Source organism: Carcharhinus amblyrhynchos, unplaced genomic scaffold (genome assembly GCF_965287045.1).
Source record: "Carcharhinus amblyrhynchos unplaced genomic scaffold, sCarAmb.v2.hapA chromosome_1163, whole genome shotgun sequence".
NCBI classification, from domain to species: domain Eukaryota; kingdom Metazoa; phylum Chordata; class Chondrichthyes; order Carcharhiniformes; family Carcharhinidae; genus Carcharhinus; species Carcharhinus amblyrhynchos.
In genome coordinates, this window is record NW_027650903.1 from 5,001 (window position 1) to 29,956 (window position 24,956).

At 53.9% G+C, this 24,956-nt stretch overlaps 1 protein-coding gene across 1 annotated transcript; it reads right to left on the minus strand.

The window, feature by feature from the left end:
• Positions 1-6,492: 6,492 nt before the first annotated feature.
• LOC145340576 (glutathione S-transferase P-like) lies at positions 6,493-23,086 on the minus strand. The gene is made up of 5 exons (XM_080185043.1): positions 22,980-23,086; positions 21,808-21,895; positions 13,980-14,083; positions 8,089-8,196; positions 6,493-6,681 (listed from the first exon to the last, which is right to left on the minus strand). The coding sequence occupies exons 1-5, from the start codon at positions 23,070-23,072 to the stop codon at positions 6,493-6,495; spliced, it is 582 nt and encodes a 193-aa protein (XP_080041169.1). The 5' UTR covers positions 23,073-23,086.
• Positions 23,087-24,956: the final 1,870 nt, after the last annotated feature.

The following is a 24,956-nucleotide window of genomic DNA, read 5'->3' on the forward strand; positions in this document are numbered from 1 at the left end:
CTGGAGAAGGGGCTGAATGGCCTCCTCCTGTTCCTGTGTAACAGGCTGGAGAAGGGGCAGAATGGCCTCCTGTTCCTGTGTCACAGGCTGGAGAAGGGGCTGAATGGCCTCCTCCTGTTCCTGTGTAACAGGCTGGAGAAAGGGGGGATTGGCCTCCTCCTGTTCCTGTGTAACAGGCTGGAGAAAGGGGCAGAATGGCCTCCTCCTCCTGTTCCTGTGTAACAGGCTGGAGAAAGGGGCTGAATGGCCTCTCCTGTTCCTGTGTAACAGGCTGGAAGAAAGGGGGATTGGCCTCCTCCTGTTCCTGTGTAACAGGCTGGAGAAAGGGCAGAATGGCCTCCTCCTCCTGTTCCTGTGTAACAGGCTGGAGAAGGGGCTGAATGGCCTCCTCCTGTTCCCGTGTAACAGGCTGGAGAAAGGGGCAGAATGGCCTCCAGTTCCTGTGTAACAGGCTGGAGAAAGGGGCAGAATGGCCTCCAGTTCCTGTGTAACAGGCTGGAGAAAGGGGCAGAATGGCCTCCTGTTCCTGTGTCACAGGCTGGAGAAGGGGCTGAATGGCCTCCTCCTGTTCCCGTGTAACAGGCTGGAGAAAGGGGGGGATTGGCCTCCTCCAGTTCCTGTGTAACAGGCTGGAGAAAGGGGCAGAATGGCCTCCTCCTCCTGTTCCTGTGTAACAGGCTGGAGAAAGGGGCTGAATGGCCTCCCTGTTCCCGTGTAACAGTCTGGAGGAAAGGGGCAGAATGGCCTCCAGTTCCTGTGTAACAGGCTGGAGAAAGGGGCAGAATGGCCTCCAGTTCCTGTGTAACAGGCTGGAGAAAGGGCTGAATGGCCTCCTGTTCCTGTGTAACAGGCTGGAGAAAGGGGCAGAATGGCCTCCTCCTGTTCCTGTGTAACAGGCTGGAGAAGGGGCTGAATGGCCTCCCTCCTGTTCCTGTGTAACAGGCTGGAGAAGGGGCTGAATGGGGCCTCCTCCTGTTCCTGTGTAACAGGCTGGAGAAAGGGGCAGAATGGCCTCCTGTTCCTGTGTAACAGGCCTGGAGGAAGGGGCTGAATGGCCCCTCCTCCTGTTCCTGTGTAACAGGCTGGAGAAGGGGGCAGAATGGCCTCCTCCTCCTGTTCCTGTGTAACAGGCTGGAGAAAGGGGCAGAGTGGCCTCCTGTTCCTGTGTAACAGGCTGGAGGAAGGGGCAGAATGGCCTCCTCCTGTTCCTGTGTAACAGGCTGGAGAAAGGGCTGAATGGCCTCCTCCTGTTCCTGTGTAACAGGCTGGAGAAAGGGGCAGAATGGCCTCCTCTGTTCCTGTGTAACAGGCTTGGAGAAAGGGGCAGAATGGCCTCCTCCTGTTCCTGTGTAACAGGCTGGAGAAGGGGCTGAATGGCCTCCTGTTCCTGTGTAACAGGCTGGAGAAAGGGGCTGAATGGCCTCCTCCTCCTGTTCCTGTGTAACAGGCTGGAGAAAGGGGCAGAATGGCCTCCTCCCTGTTCCTGTGTAACAGGCTGGAGAAAGGGGCAGAATGGCCTCCTCCTCCTGTTCCTGTGTAACAGGCTGGAGAGAAGGGGCAGAATGGCCTCCTGTTCCTGTTCCTGTGTAACAGGCTGGAGAAAGGGGCTGAATGGCCTCCTCCTCCTGTTCTGTGTAACAGGCTGGAGAAAGGGGCAGAATGGCCTCCTCCTCCTGTTCCTGTGTAACAGGCTGGAGAAGGGGCAGAATGGCCTCCTCCTCCTGTTCCTGTGTAACAGGCTGGAGAAAAGGGGCAGAATGGCCTCCTCCTCCTGTTCCTGTGTAACAGGCTGGAGAAAGGGGCAGAATGGCCTCCTCCTGTTCCTGTGTAACAGGCTGCAGAAAGGGGCAGAATGGCCTCCTCCTCCTGTTCCTGTGTAACAGGCTGGAGAAAGGGGCTGAATGGCCTCCTGTTCCTGTGTAACAGGCTGGAGAAAGGGGCAGAATGGCCTCCTCCTGTTCCTGTGTAACAGGCTGGAGAAGGGGCTGAATGGCCTCCTCCTCCTGTTCCTGTGTAACAGGCTGAGAAAGGGGCAGAATGGCCTCCTGTTCCTGTGTAACAGGCTGGAGAAAGGGGCTGAATGGCCTCCTGTTCCTGTGTAACAGGCTGGAGAAAGGGGCTGAATGGCCTCCTGTTCCCGTGTAACAGGCTGGAGAAGGGGCTGAATGGCCTCCTCCTCCTGTTCCTGTGTAACAGGCTGGAGAAGGGCTGAATGGCCTCCTCCTGTTCTGTATAACAGGCTGGAGAAAGGGGCAGAATGGCCTCCTGTTCCTGTGTAACAGGCTGGAGAAAGGGGCAGAATGGCCTCCTCCTCCTGGTCCTGTGTAACAGGCTGGAGAAGGGGCAGAATGGCCTCCTCCTGTTCCTGTGTAACAGGCTGGAGAAAGGGGCAGAATGGCCTCCTCCTGTTCCTGTGTAACAGGCTGGAGAAAGGGGCTGAATGGCCTCCTGTTCCTGTGTAACAGGCTGGAGAAAGGGGGTTATTGGCCGCGCTAAGTTGCCCCTCAGTGTCCAAAGCTGTGCGGGAGCTGGGAGGATTGGCCGAGTGGATATCTGGGGTTACTGGGATAGGGCCTGGTCGAGGTGACCTGTCGCTGCAGGACCCAACTCTGGACATTCCAACCCTTCTGCGCTGCGGGGATTCTCGGAGAGACGATCCCGTTTCCCCCCCTCGTTCCACGGGGACACAGCGGAGGAGTTGCCATCCGCAGCAGGGAATGTCACCGTTGTGGTTTCTGGGGCAAAAGTGTCCCCAAACGGACAGACTCAATGGTGCCTGGCCCAGTGCCAATCCCACACCCTTCGGTGAGGCGCCAAGGGCAGGTTTTTCTGGTCTGCTGGCTTTGTACCGTGACCGTAACCTGATTCATCCGGAGATTTTGCAACAGGTGAGAATGGTTGTGTTGTGTGACAATAGGTTTTAGCGATGTGTGAATCCTGTCGAGATGGAGAATGTATACTGACCATCGTTATCACAAACAAAGGGCGGGCCTTCCACCCACCCTCACCTCACCTGTGCCGACACCTTTCTAAAGACCTTTTGCCTCTGCGTGGTCCGTATCTCTCTCGTTTCCTGTCCGTGAATCTGTCGCAAAGCCTCTGAATCATGGCTGTTGTATCTGCTTCTACTACTCCCCTGGCAACGCGTTCCACACACTGACTGCCCTACACATCTTTGGACACTAAGGGACGATTTAGCATGGCCAATCCACCCTAACCTGACATCTTTGGACACTAAGGGACAATTTAGCACGGGCCAATCCACCCTAACCTACACATCTTTGGACACTAAGGACAATTTAGCATGGCCAATCCCCTAACCTGCACATCTTTGGACACTAAGGGACAATTTAGCATGGCCAATCCACCCTAACCTGCACATCTTTGGGCACTAAGGGACAATTTAGCATGGCCAATCCACCCTAACCTACACATCTTTGGACCACTAAGGGACATTTAGCACGGCCAATCCACCCTAACCTACACATCTTGGACACTAAGGGACAATTTAGCATGGCCAATCCACCATAACCTACACATCTGTGGACACTAAGGGGCAATTTAGCATGGCCAATCCACCCTAACCTACACATCTTTGGACACTAAGGGACAATTTAGCATGGCCAATCCACCCTAACCTACACATCTTTGGACACTAAGGGCAATTTAGCATGGCCAATCCACCCTAACCTACACATCTTTGGACACTAAGGGACAATTTAGCATGGCCAATCCACCCTAACCTGCACATCTTTGGACACTAAGGACAATTTAGCATGGCCAATCCACCCTAACCTACACGTCTTTGGACACTAAGGGACAATTTAGCATGGCCAATCCACCTAACCTGCACATCTTTGGACACTAAGGGGCAATTTAGCATGGCCAATCCACCCTAACCTACACATCTTTGGACACTAAGGGACAATTTAGCATGGCCAATCCAACCCTAACCTGCACATCTTTGGACACTAAGGGACAATTTAGCACGGCCAATCCCCCTAACCTACACATTTTTGGACACTAAGGGACAATTTAGCATGGCCAATCCACCCTAACCTGCACATCTTTGGACACTAAGGACAATTTAGCATGGCCAATCCACCCTAACCTGCACATCTTTGGGCACTAAGGGACAATTTAGCATGGCCAATCCACCCTAACCTGCACATCTTTGGACACTAATGGACAATTTAGCATGGCCAATCCACCCTAACCTACACATCTTTGGACACTAAGGACAATTTAGCATGGCCAATCCACCTAACCTACACATCTTTGGACACTAAGGGGCAATTTAGCATGGCCAATCCACCCTAACCTACACATCTTTGGACACTAAGGGACAATTTAGCACGGCCAATCCACCCTAACCTACACATCTTTGGGACACTAAGGGGCAATTTAGCACGGCCAAATCCACCCTACCTACACGTCTTTGGACACTAAGGGACAATTTAGCATGGCCAATCCACTAACCTACACATCTTTGGACAGCACCATCCTCTGTGTAAAAAATTTGCCTCGTACATCTCCTTTAAACCTTGCCCCTCGCACCTTAAACCTGTGCCCCCCCGCGTAATTGACTCTTCCACCCTGGGGAAAAGCTTCTGACTATCCACTCTGTCCGTGCCCCTCATAATCTTGTAGACTTCTATCAGGTCTCCCTCAACCTCCGTCGCTCCAATGAGAACAAACCAAGTTTCTCCAACCTCTCCTCATAGCTAATGCCCTCCGTACCAGGGGCAACATCCTGGTAAATCTTTTCTGTACCCTCTCCAAAGCCTCCACATCCATTCTGGTAGTGTGGCGACCAGAATTGAACTCTATATTCCAAGTGCGGCCTCACTAAGGTTCTATAAAGCTGCAACATGACTTGCCAATTTTGAAACCTCATTTCCCCGGCCGATGAAGGTGAATAGATATTTCCGTTGTCGCTGTCTCCGATTCCGTCGTGGATGGGGGCGGTAGAGTTCCAGCGCAGGCGTCTGTTGATATCCCACACACACCTTTCATAGAAACTAGAAGCAGGAGGAGGCCATTTGGCCCTTCCAGCCTGTCCCACCATTCATTTTGATCGTGGCTGATTATCCAATTCAATATCTGATCCCCCCCTACGTCCTGCCAGTTTTGGTCTCCTTACTTGAGAATGGATATACTGGCACTGGAGGGGGTGCAGAGGAAGTTCACTAGGAGGGTAGATAAATGTTTGACCAGTAAAGGAATGAAGGGTTATGGTGAGCGGGCGGGTAAGTGGAGCTGAGTCCATGAAAAGATCAGCCAAGATCTTATTGAATGGCGGGGCAGGCTCGAGGGGCCGAATGGCCCACTCCTGCTCCTAGTTCTTATGTTCTGATATCCCTCGATCCCTTTAGAACATAAGAACATAAGAACATAAGAACATAAGAAATAGGAGCAGGAGTAGGCCATCCAGCCCTTCGAGCCTGCCCCGCCATTCAATAAGATCATGGCTGATCTGTCGTGGCTCAGTTCCACATTCCCACCCTCTCCCCATAACCCTTAATCCCCTCTCTTATCAAAAACCCATCAACCCGCTTCTTAAAAATATTTAGCGAGGCAGCCTCCACCACTTCAACGGGCAGAGAATTCCAGAGATTCACCACCCTTTGAGTGAAGAAGTTCCTCCTCAACTCCGTTCTGAACCGCCTCCCCTTTATCTTGAGGCTGTGCCCCCTAGTCCTACTGTCTTTTTTGAGCGGGAAGAGTCTCTCCACCTCTATCCTATCCATCCCATTCATCATCTTATACGTCTCAATGAGATCTCCCCTCATTCTTCTAAACTCTAACGAGTACAAGCCTAGTTTATTCAGCCTCTCCTCATAGCTCAACCCCCTCAACTCCGGTATCAGCCTAGTAAACCTCCTCTGCACTCCCTCCAGGGCCAAAATATCCTTGCGTAAGTACGGCGCCCAAAACTGCACACAGTACTCCAGCTGCGGCCTCACCAATGCCCTATACAGCTGCAGCAAGACCTCCCTACTTTTATATTCAATCCCCCTCGCTATGAAGGCCAGCATCCCATTCGCCTTCCTGACCACCTGCTGCACCTGCAGGCTGGGTTTTTGCGACTCATGCACAAGGACCCCGAGGTCCCTCTGCACCGTCGCCTGCTGCAGTTTTTCGCCACGTAAGTAATAATCCTTCCGACCATCATTCCTACCAAAGTGGACCACCTCACACTTAGCTCCAAGAGCGATACCTAGTTTCTTCTGGAATAACTCCTTGACCAAGGCGATGGTACGCTGGTGAGGCGCGTCTTATGAGAGCAAAAGAGACCAAGTGAGAGAAAATGCTTCAGAAAATTCAGCTTTATTTCAATCGACAAACAACCGCCGTGACACACCTGATACCAAGCTTGGAAGGCGCGGAGCTGAAGAGGTCGGAGGTCGTGAGGCCTAGCGGGGCCTGAATCCAGTAGGGCCCACTCTACCCCTCAAAGCAGCGTTCCCCCGCACCCCGCGAGACTCGGGCTCACTGCTTCAGGTTACCGTTGATGGGAACCTTTGTGTGTTTGTCGGACTGTAGGTAGGCCTTGAGCTTAGGCCGATTGAGGACACGGTTCCAGTAGGCCTTCAGCAGTGGGGTGCCGTTCAGGCATCCTGGAGACAGCACTTCCAGGTTGGAGAGAAGGTCGACCAGGTTATAATCAGCATAAGAGATCTACAGAGAAAGAGAGAGAGAAAGAGAGAGAGATAATGAGTATCGGCACTCAACAGTTCCATACTAGATACAGAGTAAAGTTCCCTCTACACTGTCCCCCCATCTAACACTCCCAGGACAGGTACAGCACGGGGTTAGATACAGAGTAAAGCTCCCTCTACACTGTCCCCCCATCTAACACTCCCAGGACAGGTACAGCACGGGGTTAGATACAGAGTAAAGCTCCCTCTACACTGTCCCCCCATCAAACACTCCCAGGACAGGTACAGCACGGGGTTAGATACAGAGTAAAGCTCCCTCTACACTGTCCCCCATCAAACACTCCCAGGACAGGTACAGCACGGGGTTAGATACAGAGTAAAGCTCCCTCTACACTGTCCCCCATCAAACACTCCCAGGACAGGTACAGCACGGGGTTAGATACAGAGTAAAGCTCCCTCTACACTGTCCCCCCATCAAACACTCCCAGGACAGTACAGCACAGGGTTAGATACAGAGTAAAGCTCCCTCTACACTGTCCCATCAAACACTCCCAGGACAGGTACAGCACGGGGTTAGATACAGAGTAAAGCTCCCTCTACACTGTCCCATCAAACACTCCCAGGACAGGTACAGCACGGGGTTAGATACAGAGTAAAGCTCCCTCTACACTGTCCCCCCATCAAACACTCCCAGGACAGGTACAGCACGGGGTTAGATACAGAGTAAAGCTCCCTCTACACTGTCCCCCATCAAACACTCCCAGGACAGGTACAGCATGGGGTTAGATACAGAGTAAAGCTCCCTCTACACTGTCCCCCCATCAAACACTCCCAGGACAGGTACAGCACGGGGTTAGATACAGAGTAAAGCTCCCTCTACACTGTCCCCCTATCAAACACTCCCAGGACAAGTACAGTATGGGGTTAGATACAGAGTAAAGCTCCCTCTACACTGTCCCCCATCAAACACTCCCAGGACAGGTACAGCACGGGGTTAGATACAGAGTAAAGTTCCCTCTACACTGTCTCCCCATCAAACACTCCCAGGACAGGTACAGCACGGGGTTAGATACAGAGTAAAGCTCCCTCTACACTGTCCCCCCATCAAACACTCCCAGGACAGGTACAGCACGGGGTTAGATACGGAGTAAAGCTCCCTCTACACTGTCCCCCCATCAAACACTCCCAGGACAGGTACAGCACGGGGTTAGATACAGAGTAAAGCTCCCTCTACACTGTCCCCATCAAACACTCCCAGGACAGGTACAGCACAGGGTTAGATACGGAGTAAAGCTCCCTCTACACTGTCCCCCCATCAAACACTCCCAGGACAGGTACAGCACAGGGTTAGATACAGAGTAAAGCTCTCTCTGTATTACCCTGACAGTTTTTTACAGAGCTGTGGTGTGAGCACTGAGTTTGTTACCTTGTTCCCCACGAGAAAGTCCTTTCCTCCATTATTTTTAGCCAGAATGGCTTCGAATGGTCTGAGTTCAGCTGGAAGGTTTTTAATGAAAGCTTCTTTACCAGTTTCCTGTGTGTAAACAGAAGAATGAAATTGTTTGAAACTCTGTCCAAGAGAATTCTTTAATTAGATTTATTATTGTCCCCGTGTATTGGGATACAGTGAAAAGTATTGTTTCTTGTGCGCTGTACGGAGAAAGCATACCGTTCATAGAGAAGGAAAGGAGAGGGTGCAGAATGTAGTGTTACAGTCACAGCGAGGGTGTAGAGAAAGATCAGCTTAATGCGAGGTCGGTCCATTCAAAAGTCTGACAGCAGCAGGGAAGAAGCTGTTCTTGAGTCGGTCGGTACGGGACCTCAGACTTTTGTATCTTTTTCCCGATGGAAGAAGGTGGAAGAGAGAATGTCCGGGGTGTGTGTGGGGGGGGGGGTCCTTGATTATACCGGCTGCTTTTCCCCGAGGCAGCGGGAAGTGTAGACAGAGTCAATGAATGGGAGGCTGGTTTGTGTGATGGGATTGGGGGCTACATTCACCACCCTTTTGTAGTTCCTTGTGGTCTTGGGCAGAGCAGGAGCCCAGACCGAGCTGTGATCCAACCAGAAAGAATGCTTTCTATGGGGCATCTGTAAAAGTTGGTGAGAGTTGGAGCGGACATGCCAAATTTCCTTAGTCTTCTGAGAAAGTAGAGGCGTTGGTGGGGCTTTCTTAACTATAGTGTCAGCATGGGGGGGACCAGGACAGGTTGTTGGTGATCTGGACACCGAGAAGCTCTCGATCCTTTCTACTCCATCCCCGTTGATGTAGACAGGGACATGTTCCCCTCTACACTTCCTGAACTCGATGAGAATCTCCTTGGATTTGTTGACATTGAGGGAGAGATTATTGTTGCTGAACCAGTTCACCAGATTCTCGATCTCATTCCTGAAAAGGTCAGCACTCAGGGAGCGCCGCACTGTCAGAGGGTCAGTGCTGAGGGAGTGCCGCACTGTCAGAGGGTCAGTGCTGAGGGAGTGCCGCACTGCCAGAGGGTCAGCGCTGAGGGAGTGCCACACTGCCAGAGGGTCAGCGCTGAGGGAGTGCCACACTGCCAGAGGGTCAGTGCTGAGGGAGTGCCGCACGGTCAGAGGGTCAGTGCTGAGGGAGTGCCGCACTGTCAGAGGGTCAGTGCTGAGGGAGTGCCGCACTGTCAGAGGGTCAGTGCTGAGGGAGTGCCGCACTGTCAGAGGGTCAGTGCTGAGGGAGTGCAGCACTGTCAGAGGGTCAGTGCTGAGGGAGTGCCGCACTGTCAGAGGGTCAGTGCTGAGGGAGTGCCGCACTGTCAGAGGGTCAGTGCTGAGGGAGTGCCGCACTGTCAGAGGGTCAGTGCTGAGGGAGTGCCGCACTGTCAGAGGGTCAGTGCTGAGGGAGTGCCGCACTGTCAGAGGGTCAGTGCTGAGGGAGTGCCGCACTGTCAGAGGGTCAGTGCTGAGGGAGTGCCGCACTGTCAGAGGGCCAGTACTGAGGGAGTGCCGCACTGTCAGAGGGTCAGTGCTGAGGGAGCGCCGCACTGTCAGAGGGTCAGTACTGAGGGAGAGCCGCACTGTCAGAGGGTCAGTGCTGAGGGAGTGCCGCACTGTCAGAGGGTCAGTACTAAGGGAGCGCTGCACTGTCAGAGGGTCAGTGCTGAGGGAGCGCCGCACTGTCAGAGGGTCAGTACTGAGGGAGCGCCACACTGTCAGAGGGTCAGTGCTGAGGGAGCGCTGCACTGTCAGAGGGTCAGTGCTGAGGGAGCGCCGCACTGTCAGAGGGTCAGTGCTGAGGGAGCGCCGCACTGTCAGAGGGTCAGTGCTGAGGGAGTGCCGCACTGTCAGAGGGTCAGTGCTGAGGGAGTGCCGCACTGTCAGAGGGTCAGTTCTGAGGGAGTGCCGCACTGTCAGAGGGTCAGTGCTGAGGGAGTGCCGCACTGTCAGAGGGTCAGTGCTGAGGGAGTGTGGCACTGTCAGAGGGTCAGTGCTGAGGGAGCGCCGCACTGTCAGAGGGTCAGTACTGAGGGAGTGCTGCACTGTCAGAGGGTCAGTGCTGAGGGAGTGCCGCACTGTCAGAGGGCCAGTACTGAGGGAGTGCCGCACTGTCAGTGGGTCAGTGCTGAGGGAGTGCCGCACTGTCAGAGGGTCAGTGCTGAGGGAGTGCCGCACTGTCAGAGGGTCAGTGCTGAGGGAGTGCTGCACTGTCAGAGGGTCAGTGCTGAGGGAGCACCGCACTGTCAGAGGGTCAGTGCTGAGGGAGTGCCGCACTGTCAGAGGGTCAGTATTGAGAGAGTGCCGCACTGTCAGAGGGTCAGTGCTGAGGGAGCGCCACACTGTCAGAGGGTCAGTGCTGAGGGAGTGCCGCACTGTCAGAGGGTCAGTATTGAGAGAGTGCCGCACTGTCAGAGGGTCAGTGCTGAGGGAGCGCCACACTGTCAGAGGGTCAGTGCTGAGGGAGTGCTGCACTGTCAGAGGGTCAGTGCTGAGGGAGTGCCGCACTGTCAGAGGGTCAGTGCTGAGGGAGTGCCGCACTGTCAGAGGGTCAGTGCTGAGGGAGCGCCGCACTGTCAGAGGGTCAGTGCTGAGGGAGCGCCGCACTGTCAGAGGGTCAGTGCTGAGGGAGTGCCGCACTGTCAGAGGGTCAGTGCTGAGGGAGCGCCGCACTGTCAGAGGGTCAGTGCTGAGGGAGCGCCGCACTGTCAGAGGGTCAGTGCTGAGGGAGTGCCGCACTGTCAGAGGGTCAGTGCTGAGGGAGTGCCGCACTGTCAGAGGGTCAGTGCTGAGGGAGTGCCGCACTGTCAGAGGGTCAGTGCTGAGGGAGCGCCGCACTGTCAGAGGATCAGTGCTGAGGGAGTGCCGCACTGTCAGAGGGTCAGTGCTGAGGGAGTGCCGCACTGTCAGAGGGTCAGTGCTGAGGGAGCGCCGCACTGTCAGAGGGTCAGTGCTGAGGGAGTGCTGCACTGTCAGAAGGTCAGTGCTGAGGGAGTGCTGCACTGTCAGAGGGTCAGTACTGAGGGAGTGCCGCACTGTCAGAGGGTCAGTGCTGAGGGAGTGCCGCACTGTCAGAGGGTCCGTGCTGAGGGAGTGCCGCACTGTCAGAGGGTCAGTGCTGAGGGAGCGCCGCACTGTCAGAGGGTCAGTGCTGAGGGAAGTCTATCTCTAGTTCAGTATTGAGAGAATGGAGTTTGGGAGTCAGGGTCTTGGGGTTTTTACCAGCCTCAATCGCGGATCAGTCTCCAGGTTCAGGTGAAGTGGGCTGTGTTGCGCTGTGGGAAGCAAGGGGAGAGATTCCAGAGTCTCTGACCCAAGGATTTAATTCCTCTCTGTCAAGGATGTAGGCAACTGGAGGACAGCTCATGTGGTTCCGTCGTTTTAGGAGGCTTGTCAAGAGAAGCCAGCGAGCGACAGAGCAGTGAGCCTCAGGTCTGTGGGTGGGGAACCTGTTGGAGAACGTTCTGAAGGAGAGGATCTGTCTCTGTGTGGAGAGGCAAGGCTCGATCGTCAGCGAGGGGTTTGTCAGAGGGAGGTCCTGCCTCTTAAACCTGACGGAATATTGTGAGGGGAATGGAGGATAGTGCAGTCGGTGTCGTTTCTATGCATTTTAGCAGAGCCTTTTTGACGAGCTCCCACATGGGAGATTTGTATCCCAGAGATAAATTCACACGGGGGTAATCCGGATTTAAAATTCTGTGTTCGGGAGACCGGGAGGGGGGGGTGATGACAGAGGCTGTTCTAGTGACGGGAACGCAGTGGGAAATCCCACAGGGATCGAGGTTGGCTTCCCCGTTTGTGGAACTGGGGCTCGGAGCAGTTCCGGGGGAGCAGGATCCAGGGAATCTCTGAATGGAACGGGAGGATCCGGGGAATCTCTGAATGGAACGGGAGGATCCGGGGAATCTCTGAATGGACGGGAGGATCCGGGGAACGTTGTGAATGAACGGGAGGATCCGGGGAATCTCTGAATGGACGGGAGGATCCGGGGAACGTTGTGAATGAAACGGGAGGATCCGGGGAAGCTCTGAATGAATGGGAGGATCCGGGGAACGTTGTGAATGGAACGGGAGGATCCGGGGAAGCTCTGAATGAACGGGAGGATCCGGGGAATGTTGTGAATGGACGGGAGGATCCGGGGAACGTTGTGAATGGACGGGAGGATCCGGGGAACGTTGTGAATGGAACGGGAGGATCCGGGGAACGTTGTGAATGAACGGGAGGATCCGGGGAAACTCTGAATGGACGGGAGGATCCGGGGAACGTTGTGAATGGAACGGGAGGATCCGGGGAACGTTGTGAATGAACGGGAGGATCCGGGGAAACTCTGAATGGACGGGAGGATCCGGGGAACGTTGTGAATGGAACGGGAGGATCCGGGGAACGTTGTGAATGAACGGGAGGATCTGGGGAACGTTGTGAATGGAACGGGAGGATCCGGGGAATCTCTGAATGGAACGGGGGGATCCGGGGAACGTTGTGAATGGAACGGGAGGATCCGGGGAACGTTGTGAATGAACGGGAGGATCCGGGGAACGTTGTGAATGGACGGGAGGATCCGGGGAACGTTGTGAATGAACGGGAGGATCCAGGGAACGTTCTGAATGAACGGGAGGATCCGGGGAACGTTGTGAATGGACGGGAGGATCCGGGGAACGTTGTGAATGAACGGGAGGATCCGGGGAACGTTGTGAATGGAACGGGAGGATCCGGGGAACGTTGTGAATGAATGGGAGGATCCGGGGAACGTTGTGAATGAAATGGCAGGATCCGGGGAACGTTGTGAATGGAACGGGAGGATCCGGGGAAGCTCTGAATGGAACGGGAGGATCCGGGGAATGTTGTGAATGGAACGGGAGGATCCGGGGAAGCTCTGAATGGAACGGGAGGATCCGGGGAACGTTGTGAATGGAACGGGAGGATCCGGGGAATGTTGTGAATGGAACGGGAGGATCCGGGGAAGCTCTGAATGGAACGGGAGGATCCGGGGAACGTTGTGAATGAATGGGAGGATCCGGGGAATCTCTGAATGAACGGGAGGATCCGGGGAACGTTGTGAATGAACGGGGGGATCCGGGGAACGTTGTGAATGAACGGGGGGATCCGGGGAAGCTCTGAATGAACGGGAGGATCCGGGGAACGTTGTGAATGGAACGGGAGGATCCGGGGAAGCTCTGAATGAACGGGAGGATCCGGGGAACGTTGTGAATGGACGGGAGGATCCGGGGAACGTTGTGAATGGAACGGGAGGATCCGGGGAATCTCTGAATGAAACGGGAGGATCCGGGGAAGCTCTGAATGAACGGGGGGATCCGGGGAATCTCTGAATGGACGGGAGGATCCGGGGAAGTTCTGTGGAACGATGGGACCTCGGGGTGTTTGTCCCCAGGTTGCTGAAGGCGGAAGGACAGGTTCATCCCGACTGCTGGGAATGAGGGGATACAGGGTCAAGGTGAGGGGGCAGGAGGTTTGAGGGGGAGGTGAGGGAGAGCCAGAGGGTGGCGAGGGTCCAGAATGGGCTGCCTCGGGGGGTGATGGAGGCCTGGATGGGGACTCGGCCGTCACATTCAGGGATTGGGGGATGGGAGTCAGGCGTTCCTGGTGTGCCGGTACAGAATGGATGGGCAGAAGGGTCTCCTCTGATATCTCTTCGTTCCGTTTCAATGGCCCCCGGATATCCAACAGAGAACTCACTGTCCAATTGGGAGAGGATTTTGGACGTGGTTCCTGTTTCTCGGAGCTCCAGCAACGCCGGATACGATCTGAGCGGCACCCCCCCCCATCCCATCCCATCCCACCCCACCCACACTCTCCGATCACCCAGAGTTAACTGGCACAGGGTTCGGGGTGACTCACATATTCTTTGAAGATGAGGATCCCATATTTCACACGCAAGTCCTCAGCTCCATCGTTGACCATGTCGATCAGCGTGGCCTCCTTCGTGTCCTTTCCATAGAGACCTTGGGGAAGAGGGAGAGGCCTGTGTCTGAGCTGCGTGAGTGGGTTGAGTTCAACGTTGAGCCGCAAGTAGGCCGCAGGCCCTGTCTGCCAGGAACAGCAGGCCTCAGGCTTCAGGCCCTGAGGAGCAGCAGGCCTCAGGCTTCAGGCCCTGAGGAACAGCAGGCCTCAGGCTTCAGACTGTGAGGAACAGCAGGCCTCAGGCTTCAGGCCGTGAGGAGCAGCAGGCCTCAGGCTTCAGGCCGTGAGGAACAGCAGGCCTCAGGCTTCAGGCCCTGAGGAACAGCAGGCCTCAGGCTTCAGGCCGTGAGGAACAGCAGGCCTCAGGCTTCAGGCCGTGAGGAACAGCAGGCCTCAGGCTTCAGACCGTGAGGGATAGCAGACCTCAGGCTTCAGACTGTGAGGAACAGCAGGCCTCAGGCTTCAGACTGTGAGGAACAGCAGGCCTCAGGCTTCAGGCCGTGAGGAACAGCAGGCCTCAGGCTTCAGGCCCTGAGGAACAGCAGGCCTCAGGCTTCAGGCCGTGAGGAGCAGCAGGCCTCAGGCTTCAGACTGTGAGGAACAGCAGGCCTCAGGCTTCAGACTGTGAGGAACAGCAGGCCTCAGGCTTCAGGCCGTGAGGAGCAGCAGGCCTCAGGCTTCAGGCCGTGAGGAACAGCAGGCCTCAGGCTTCAGGCCGTGAGGAACAGCAGGCCTCAGGCTTCAGGCCCTGAGGAACAGCAGGCCTCAGGCTTCAGGCCGTGAGGAGCAGCAGGCCTCAGGCTTCAGACTGTGAGGAACAGCAGGCCTCAGGCTTCAGACTGTGAGGAACAGCAGGCCTCAGGCTTCAGGCCGTGAGGAGCAGCAGGCCTCAGGCTTCAGACTGTGAGGAACAGCAGGCCTCAGGCTTCAGACTGTGAGGAACAGCAGGCCTCAGGCTTCAGGCCGTGAGGAGCAGCAGGCCTCAGGCTTCAGGCCGTGAGGAACAGCAGGCCTCAGGCTTCAGACTGTGAGGAACAGCAGGCCTCAGGCTTCAGGCCGTGAGGAGCAGCAGGCCTCAGGCTTCAGGCCCTGAGGAACAGCAGGCCTCAGGCTTCAGGCCCTGAGGAACAGCAGGCCTCAGGCTTCAGACTGTGAGGAACAGCAGGCCTCAGGCTTCAGACTGTGAGGAACAGCAGGCCTCAGGCTTCAGGCCGTGAGGAGCTGCAGGCCTCAGGCTTCAGACCGTGAGGAACAGCAGGCCTCAGGCTTCAGGCCGTGAGGTACAGCAGGCCTCAGACTTCAGGCCGTGAGGAACAGCAGGCCTCAGGCTTCAGACCGTGAGGAGTAGCAGGCTTCAGGTTTCAGGCCGTGAGGAACAGCAGGCCTCAGGCTTCAGGCAGTGAGCAACAGCAGGCCTCAAGCTTCAGGCCGTGAGGAACAGCAGGCCTCAGGCTTCAGGCCATGAGGAACAGCAGGCCTCAGGCTTCAGGCCGTGAGGAACAGCAGGCCTCAGGCTTCAGGCCGTGAGGAACAGCAGGCCTCAGGCTTCAGGCCGTGAGGAACAGCAGGCCTCAGGCTTCAGACGGTGAGGAACAGCAGGCCTCAGGCTTCAGGCCGTGAGGAACAGCAGGCCTCAGGCTTCAGGCCGTGAGGAACAGCAGGCCTCAGGCTTCAGGCCGTGAGGAGCAGCAGGCCTCAGGCTTCAGGCCGTGAGGAACAGCAGGCCTCAGGCTTCAGACTGTGAGGAACAGCAGGCCTCAGGCTTCAGGCCGTGAGGAGCAGCAGGCCTCAGGCTTCAGGCCCTGAGGAACAGCAGGCCTCAGGCTTCAGGCCCTGAGGAACAGCAGGCCTCACGCTTCAGGCCGTGAGGAGCAGCAGGCCTCAGGCTTCAGGCCCTGAGGAACAGCAGGCCTCAGGCCGTGAGGAACAGCAGGCCTCAGGCTTCAGACTGTGAGGAACAGCAGGCCTCAGGCTTCAGACTGTGAGGAACAGCAGGCCTCAGGCTTCAGGCCGTGAGGAGCAGCAGGCCTCAGGCTTCAGACTGTGAGGAACAGCAGGCCTCAGGCTTCAGGCCGTGAGGAGCAGCAGGCCTCAGGCTTCAGGCCCTGAGGAACAGCAGGCCTCAGGCTTCAGGCCCTGAGGAACAGCAGGCCTCAGGCTTCAGACTGTGAGGAACAGCAGGCCTCAGGCTTCAGACTGTGAGGAACAGCAGGCCTCAGGCTTCAGGCCGTGAGGAGCTGCAGGCCTCAGGCTTCAGACCGTGAGGAACAGCAGGCCTCAGGCTTCAGGCCGTGAGGTACAGCAGGCCTCAGACTTCAGGCCGTGAGGAACAGCAGGCCTCAGGCTTCAGACCGTGAGGAGTAGCAGGCTTCAGGTTTCAGGCCGTGAGGAACAGCAGGCCTCAGGCTTCAGGCAGTGAGCAACAGCAGGCCTCAAGCTTCAGGCCGTGAGGAACAGCAGGCCTCAGGCTTCAGGCCATGAGGAACAGCAGGCCTCAGGCTTCAGGCCGTGAGGAACAGCAGGCCTCAGGCTTCAGGCCATGAGGAACAGCAGGCCTCAGGCTTCAGGCCGTGAGGAACAGCAGGCCTCAGGCTTCAGACGGTGAGGAACAGCAGGCCTCAGGCTTCAGATGGTGAGGAACAGCAGGCCTCAGGCTTCAGACGGTGAGGAACAGCAGGCCTCAGGCTTCAGGCCATGAGGAACAGCAGGCCTCAGGCTTCAGACCGTGAGGAACAGCAAGCCTCAGGCTTCAGACCGTGAGGAACAGCAGGCCTCAGGCTTCAGGCCGTGAGGAACAGCAGGCCCCAGGCTTCAGACCGTGAGGAGCAGCAGGCCTCAGGCTTCAGGCCGTGAGGAACAGCAGGCCTCAGGCTTCAGGCCGTGAGGAACAGCAGGCCTCAGGCTTCAAACCGTGAGGGATAGCAGGCCTCAGGCTTCAGACTGTGAGGAACAGCAGGCCTCAGGCTTCAGGCCGTGAGGAACAGCAGGCCTCAGGCTTCAGGCCGTGAGGAGCAGCAGGCCTCAGGCTTCAGACCGTGAGGGATAGCAGGCCTCAGGCTTCAGACTGTGAGGAACAGCAGGCCTCAGGCTTCAGGCCGTGAGGAACAGCAGGCCTCAGGCTTCAGGCCGTGAGGAGCAGCAGGCCTCAGGCTTCAGACCGTGAGGGATAGCAGGCCTCAGGCTTCAGACTGTGAGGAACAGCAGGCCTCAGGCTTCAGACCGTGAGGAACAGCAGGCCTCAGGCTTCAGGCTGTGAGGGACAGCAGGCCTCAGGCTTCAGACCGTGAGGAACTGCAGGCCTCAGGCTTCAGTCAGTTAGGCCTCAGAGCTCAACCTAGTCCTGACAGTAAGCTTGAGGCTTTAGCAATTCAGGAACAGCAGAGAGTGGGTTTCAAACTAAGTTAGTTTAAAGTTTATTTATTAGTTTTGCAAGTAGGTTTACATTAACACTGCAATGAAGTTACTGTGAAATCCCCTAGTCGCCGCACTCTGGTGCCTGTTTGGATCCAAAGAACAAAGGACAACACAGCACAAGAAACAGGCCCTTCAGCCCAACAAGCCATGCTGTCCATTTTAACACTCGGTGAGTGTCTTTCGTCGCTCGTCAAAGTTTTTGTCTACCTCGAGTGGACTCTACAATAAAGGGGGTGGGAATTTAGGGAGTTATATCTGCTCTAGATGAAGGGAGATCCAATTCAGGGACAATTTACTGACGCCAATCAGCCTAAAAAGCACGTTTCTGGGATGTGGGAGGAAACCGGAGCACCCGGAGAAAACCCACGCAGGCACGGGGAGAATGCGCAAACTCCCACAGACATTGATCCAAGCCGGAGATCCGACACGGGTCCCTGTAACTGTACAGCAGACAGTGATAGTCCAATCCACCCTAACCTACACATCTTTGGGCACTAAGGGACAATTTAGCATGGCCAATCCACCCTAACCTACACATCTTTGGACACTAAGGGACAATTTAGCATGGCCAATCCACCCTAACCTACACATCTTTGGACACTAAGGGACAATTTAGCATGGCCAATCCACCCTAACCTACACATCTTTGGACACTAAGGGACAATTTAGCATGGCCAATCCACCCTAACCTACACATCTTTGGACACTAAGGGACAATTTAGCATGGCCAATCCACCCTAACCTACACATCTTTGGACACTAAGGGACAATTTAGCATGGCCAATCCACCTAACCTACACATCTTTGGACACTAAGGGGCAATTTAGCATGGCCAATCCACCCTAACCTACACATCTTTGGACACTAAGAGACAATTTAGCATGGCCAATCCACCCTAACCTACACATCTTTGGACACTAAGGGACAATTTAGCATGGCCAATCCCCCTAACCTACACATCTTTGGACACTAAGGGACAATTTAGCATGGCCAATCCCCCCTAACCTACACATCTTTGGACACTAAGGGACAATTTAGCATGGTCAATCCACCCTAACCTACACATCTTTGGACACTAAGGGACAATTTAGCATGGCCAATCCCCCCTAACCTACACATCTTTGGACACTAAGGGACAATTTAGCATGGCCAATCCCCCCTAACCTACACATCTTTGGACACTAAGGGATAATTTAGCATGGCCAATCCACCCTAACCTACACATCTTTGGACACGAAGGGACAATTTAGCATGGCCAATCCACCCTAACCTACACATCTTTGGACACTAAGGGACAATTTAGCATGGCCAATCCACCCTAACCTACACATCTTTGGACACTAAGGGACAATTTAGCATGGCCAATCCACCCTAACCTACACATCTTTGGACACTAAGGGACAATTTAGCATGGCCAATCCACCCTAACCTACACATCTTTGGACACTAAGGGACAATTTAGCATGGCCAATCCACCTAACCTACACATCTTTGGACACTAAGGGGCAATTTAGCATGGCCAATCCACCCTAACCTACACATCTTTGGACACTAAGAGACAATTTAGCATGGCCAATCCACCCTAACCTACACATCTTTGGACACTAAGGGACAATTTAGCATGGCCAATCCCCCTAACCTACACATCTTTGGACACTAAGGGACAATTTAGCATGGCCAATCCCCCCTAACCTACACATCTTTGGACACTAAGGGACAATTTAGCATGGTCAATCCACCCTAACCTACACATCTTTGGACACTAAGGGACAATTTAGCATGGCCAATCCCCCCTAACCTACACATCTTTGGACACTAAGGGACAATTTAGCATGGCCAATCCCCCCTAACCTACACATCTTTGGACACTAAGGGATAATTTAGCATGGCCAATCCACCCTAACCTACACATCTTTGGACACGAAGGGACAATTTAGCATGGCCAATCCACCCTAACCTACACATCTTTGGACACTAAGGGACAATTTAGCATGGCCAATCCACCCTAACCTACACATCTTTGGACACTAAGGGACAATTTAGCATGGCCAATCCACCCTAACCTACACATCTTTGGACACTAAGGGACAATTTAGCATGGCCAATCCACCCTAACCTACACATCTTTGGACACTAAGGGACAATTTAGCATGGCCAATCCACCCTAACCTACACATCTTTGGACACTAAGGGACAATTTAGCATGGCCAATCCACCTAACCTACACATCTTTGGACACTAAGAGACAATTTAGCATGGCCAATCCACCCTAACCTACACATCTTTGGACACTAAGGGACAATTTAGCATGGCCAATCCCCCTAACCTACACATCTTTGGACACTAAGGGACAATTTAGCATGGCCAATCCCCCTAACCTACACATCTTTGGACACTAAGGGACAATTTAGCATGGCCAATCCACCCTAACCTGCACATCTTTGGACACTAAGGGACAATTTAGCATGGCCAATCCACCCTAACCTACACATCTTTGGACACTAAGGAACAATTTAGCATGGCCAATCCACCCTAACCTACACATCTTTGGACACTAAGGGACAATTTAGCATGGCCAATCCACCCTAACCTGCACATCTTTGGACACTAAGGGACAATTTAGCATGGCCAATCCCCCTAACCTACACATCTTTGGACACTAAGGGACAATTTAGCATGGCCAATCCACCTAACCTACACATCTTTGGACACTAAGAGACAATTTAGCATGGCCAATCCACCTAACCTACACATCTTTGGACACTAAGGGACAATTTAGCATGGCCAATCCACCCTAACCTGCACATCTTTGGACACTAAGGGACAATTTAGCATGGCCAATCCACCCTAACCTGCACATCTTTGGACACTAAGGGACAATTTAGCATGGCCAATCCACCCTAACCTACACATCTTTGGACACTAAGGGACAATTTAGCATGGCCAATCCACCCTAACCTGCACATCTTTGGACACTAAGGGACAATTTAGCATGGCCAATCCCCCTAACCTACACATCTTTGGACACTAAGGGACAATTTAGCATGGCCAATCCACCTAACCTACACATCTTTGGACACTAAGGGACAATTTAGCATGGCCAATCCACCCTAACCTGCACATCTTTGGACACTAAGGGACAATTTAGCATGGCCAATCCCCCTAACCTACACATCTTTGGACACTAAGGGACAATTTAGCATGGCCAATCCACCTAACCTACACATCTTTGGACACTAAGAGACAATTTAGCATGGCCAATCCACCCTAACCTACACATCTTTGGACACTAAGGGACAATTTAGCATGGCCAATCCCCCTAACCTACACATCTTTGGACACTAAGGGACAATTTAGCATGGCCAATCCCCCTAACCTACACATCTTTGGACACTAAGGGACAATTTAGCATGGCCAATCCACCCTAACCTGCACATCTTTGGACACTAAGGGACAATTTAGCATGGCCAATCCACCCTAACCTACACATCTTTGGACACTAAGGGGCAATTTAGCATGGCCAATCCACCCTAACCTACACATCTTTGGACACTAAGGGGCAATTTAGCATGGCCAATCCCCCTAACCTACACATCTTTGGACACTAAGGGACAATTTAGCATGGCCAATCCACCCTAACCTACACATCTTTGGACACTAAGGGACAATTTAGCACGGCCAATCCACCCTAACCTACACATCTTTGGACACTAAGGGACAATTTAGCATGGCCAATCCACCTAACCTACACATCTTTGGACACTAAGGGACAATTTAGCATGGCCAATCCACCCTAACCTACACATCTTTGGACACTAAGGGACAATTTAGCATGGCCAATCCCCCTAACCTACACATCTTTAGACACTAAGGGACAATTTAGCATGGCCAATCCACCCTAACCTACACATCTTTGGACACTAAGGGACAATTTAGCATGGCCAATCCACCCTAACCTACACATCTTTGGACACTAAGGGACAATTTAGCATGGCCAATCCACCCTAACCTACACATCTTTGGGACACTAAGGGACAATTTAGCAAGGTGAAGAAAAACTAACCCACACGTGGGAGGAAACCGGAGCGCCCGGAGGAAACCCACGCAGATACGGGGAGACCCTGCACAGGCAGGAATCGAACCCGGGTCCCTTGCTCTGTGAGGCAGCAGTGCTAACCACGCTGCCACTATCTGCTAAAAGGGTATGGGTTGTGGGCAGGCCGAAGGGGTTAGTTTAATTTGGAGTCATGCTCAGCACAAGATGATGGGCTGAATGGCCTGGTCCTGCGTTGTACTGTCCCAAACTCTATCCTGCGTATTCGATCGTGTGTTTTTCCCATCACGTACTTACCGTGTTGCCGGGCGAGGTATCGGAGGATGGTGTTAGACTGGACCAGAACGAAATCCCCATCTGAGAACTTGGGCAATTGTCCGAAAGCCTGAAAGGAAGGCCAAGAGTGAGGGACGTTGTCTACCTGTCGCCTGTACGTATCCGACATCTAACACCCTCGTTCTAGCCCTGGATTTGGCGTTCGAGTCTTGGTCTTTGAGGGCCTGAGAGACTCGGGAGGGGGGGTGTGTGATTGGGGGGGGCAGTTGGTGAAAATGGGCCTCACTCCCATCGGAAGGATGTCCTTGCCCCTACAGAGGGCAGTCCCAAGGCAATTGACCCGTGCGGGACTCGATTCACGTGTCGTGCGGTGTTGGGAATGGGATTGGGAGGGGTTGATGCAGAAACATGGCTGACTATATCTCAGGGTGGCCTCGTTGACCGTCACCCACTCCCCCCCGCCCCCCCCCGACACACCCCCAAACCTCGACTCTAAGGACAACGTGATTGGTTGCCGTCTCTCATGGGGTCCTCCGCATTTGCGCTCAGTGCCCACCCAGCTGAGTGCAAGGAGTCAGGCTAACCCGGAACTAGGCCGAGAATGAAGCCTGGGCCTTTCCTGCTCTTCATCCGTGGGACTCAGTACCACACAGGGGTGTTTGAGATCGGCTAACTGACCCACTAGGCCGAGAATGAAGCCTGGGCCTTTCCTGCTCTGTGTTTGTGGGATTCAGTGCCACACTGGGATGTTTGACATTGGTCAACCAATCCACTAGGCCGAGAATGAAGCCTGGGCCTTTCCTGCTCTGTGTCTGTGTGATTCGAGTGTGGGGAAATTGGCCAAATGACCCATTAGGCCGAGAATGAAACCTGGGCCTTCCCTGCTCTGTGTCTGTGGGATTTGAGTGTGGGAGATTGGCTAACTGACCCACTAGGCCGGGAATGAAGCCTGGGCTTTTCTTGCTCTGTGTCTGTGGGACTCCGGGCCACACTGGGATGTTTGGCATTGGACCCACTAGGCCGAGAATGAAGCCTGGGCCTCTCCTGCTCTGTGTCTGCGTGATTCGAGTGTGGAAAATTGGCCAACTGACCCACTAGGCCGAGAATGAAGCCTGGGCCTCTCCTGCCCTCACGCGTAGACTCCGGTTGACACACGGTTGAACCCTTCACCCCACCCACCTCCCGATACTCACACACGTGTGTTTCATGTTGCCATTGTCCCACTCTTCCTTGGAGACCACCTCCTCCTTCCAAGTCTGGCCCTGATCGGCCATCAACATCCGCATAGCGGAGCAGCGGCCTGCGGAGGGGTGGGGTAGGGAAGGAGACACACAAACACAAGGCCAGTCAGACAGGCTGAAGGCACGGAAACACACTCGCCCTCCCCTCTTCCCGGCGCACCCAACCTCGACCTCAGGAAGCCAGTGGAGAACATGTCCCTGTCAACATCAACGGGGATCAACTGGAAAGGGTCGAGAGCTTCAAGTTTTTAGGTGTCCAGATCACCAACAACCTGTCCTGGTCCCCCCCACGCTGACAATATTTCTCTTTGGTATTCACGCAGGGGGACATGAATATAGCTGAGGAGAACACTGGGTTGCAGGGTTGTAAACTGGACAGTATTGCAGTTGATAGGGAGGATGTGCTAGATATTCTTGAGGGTTTGAAAATAGATAAGTCCCCTGGGCCGGACGGGATTCACCCTAGGATTCTCTGGGAGGCAAGAGAGGCGATTGCAGAGCCTCTGGCTCTGATCTTCAGGTCGTCGTTGGCCTCTGGTATAGTACCGGAAGATTGGAGGTTAGCGAATGTTGTCCCATTGTTTAAGAAGGGGAACAGAGACTTCCCCGGGAATTATAGACCGGTGAGTCTTACTTCTGTTGTGGGCAAGGTTTTAGAAAAAATTATTAGGGATAGGATTTATAGTTATTTAGAGAGTAATGAATTGATTGGAGATAGTCAGCATGGTTTTGTGGAGGGTAGGTCGTGCCTTCCTAACCTTAGAGTTTTTTGAGAAAGTGACCAAAGAGGTGGATGGGGGTAAGGCAGTTGACGTGGTGTATATGGACTTTAGTAAGGCGTTTGATAAGGTTCACCATGGAAGGCTTCTGCAGAAAATGCAGAAGCCTTCCATGGTGTATGGGATTGAGGGTGATTTAGGTAACTGGATCAGGAATTGGCTAGCAGATAGGAGACAGAGGGTGGTGGTTGATGGTAAGTATTCGTCATGGAGTTCAGTTACTAGCGGTGTGCCTCAGGGATCTGTTTTGGGGCCACTGCTGTTTGTAATTTTTATTAATGATCTGGATGAGGGTATAGTTGGGTGGATTAGTAAATTTGCTGATGACACCAAAGTCGGAGGTGTGGTAGATAGTGAGGAAGGGTGTCATAGTTTGCAGGGTGACTTAGACAGATTGCAGAGCTGGGCCGAGAGGTGGCGGATGGAGTTTAATGTGGAGAAGTGTGAGGTAATCCATTTCGGTAGGAATAACAGATGTGTCGAGTATAGGGCTAACGGGAGGACTTTGAATAGTGTGGATGAGCAGAGGGATCTAGGTGTATGTGTACATAGATCCCTGAAAGTTGGGAATCAAGTAGATAAGGTTGTTAAGAGGGCATACGGTGTCTTGGCGTTTATTGGTAGGGGGATTGAATTTAGGAGTCGCAGTGTAATGTTGCAACTGTACACTACTCTAGTGCGGCCGCACTTGGAGTACTGTGTGCAGTTCTGGTCCCCACATTATAGGAAGGATGTGGAGGCTTTGGAGAGGGTGCAGAGGAGGTTTACCAGGTATGGAGGGGAGGTCCTATGAGGAGAGACTGAGGGATTTGGGGTTGTTTTCGCTAGAAAGAAGGCGGTTAAGAGGGGATCTTATTGAAACATATAAGATGATTAGAGGTTTAGATAGGGTGGATAGTGATAGCCTTTTTCCTCGGACGGAGAAAGCTAGCACGAGGGGGCATGGCTTTAAATTAAGGGGGGTTAGTTATCGGACTGATGTCAGGGGCAGGTTCTTTACCCAGAGGGTGGTGAGGGATTGGAATGCCCTGCCTGCTGCAGTTGTAAATGCGTCTAGTTTGGGGGCGTTTAAGAGATCTGTGGATAGGTTTATGGACGAAAAGGGATTGGTTTAGATTAGTGGGTTATTGTTGTTTTTTTTGAAACTGGT

Coding starts and splice junctions, on each gene's coding strand:
- LOC145340576 (XM_080185043.1), bottom strand. CDS start 23,072: ATGCGGATGTTGATGGCCGATCAGGGCCAGACTTGGAAGGAGGAGGTG. Junction 8,197..13,979: donor TCCTCATCTTCAAAGAATAT/GTGAGTCACCCC, acceptor GTTTACACACAG/GAAACTGGTAAAGAAGCTTT. Junction 6,682..8,088: donor ACTTTCTCGTGGGGAACAAG/GTAACAAACTCA, acceptor CTTTCTCTGTAG/ATCTCTTATGCTGATTATAA.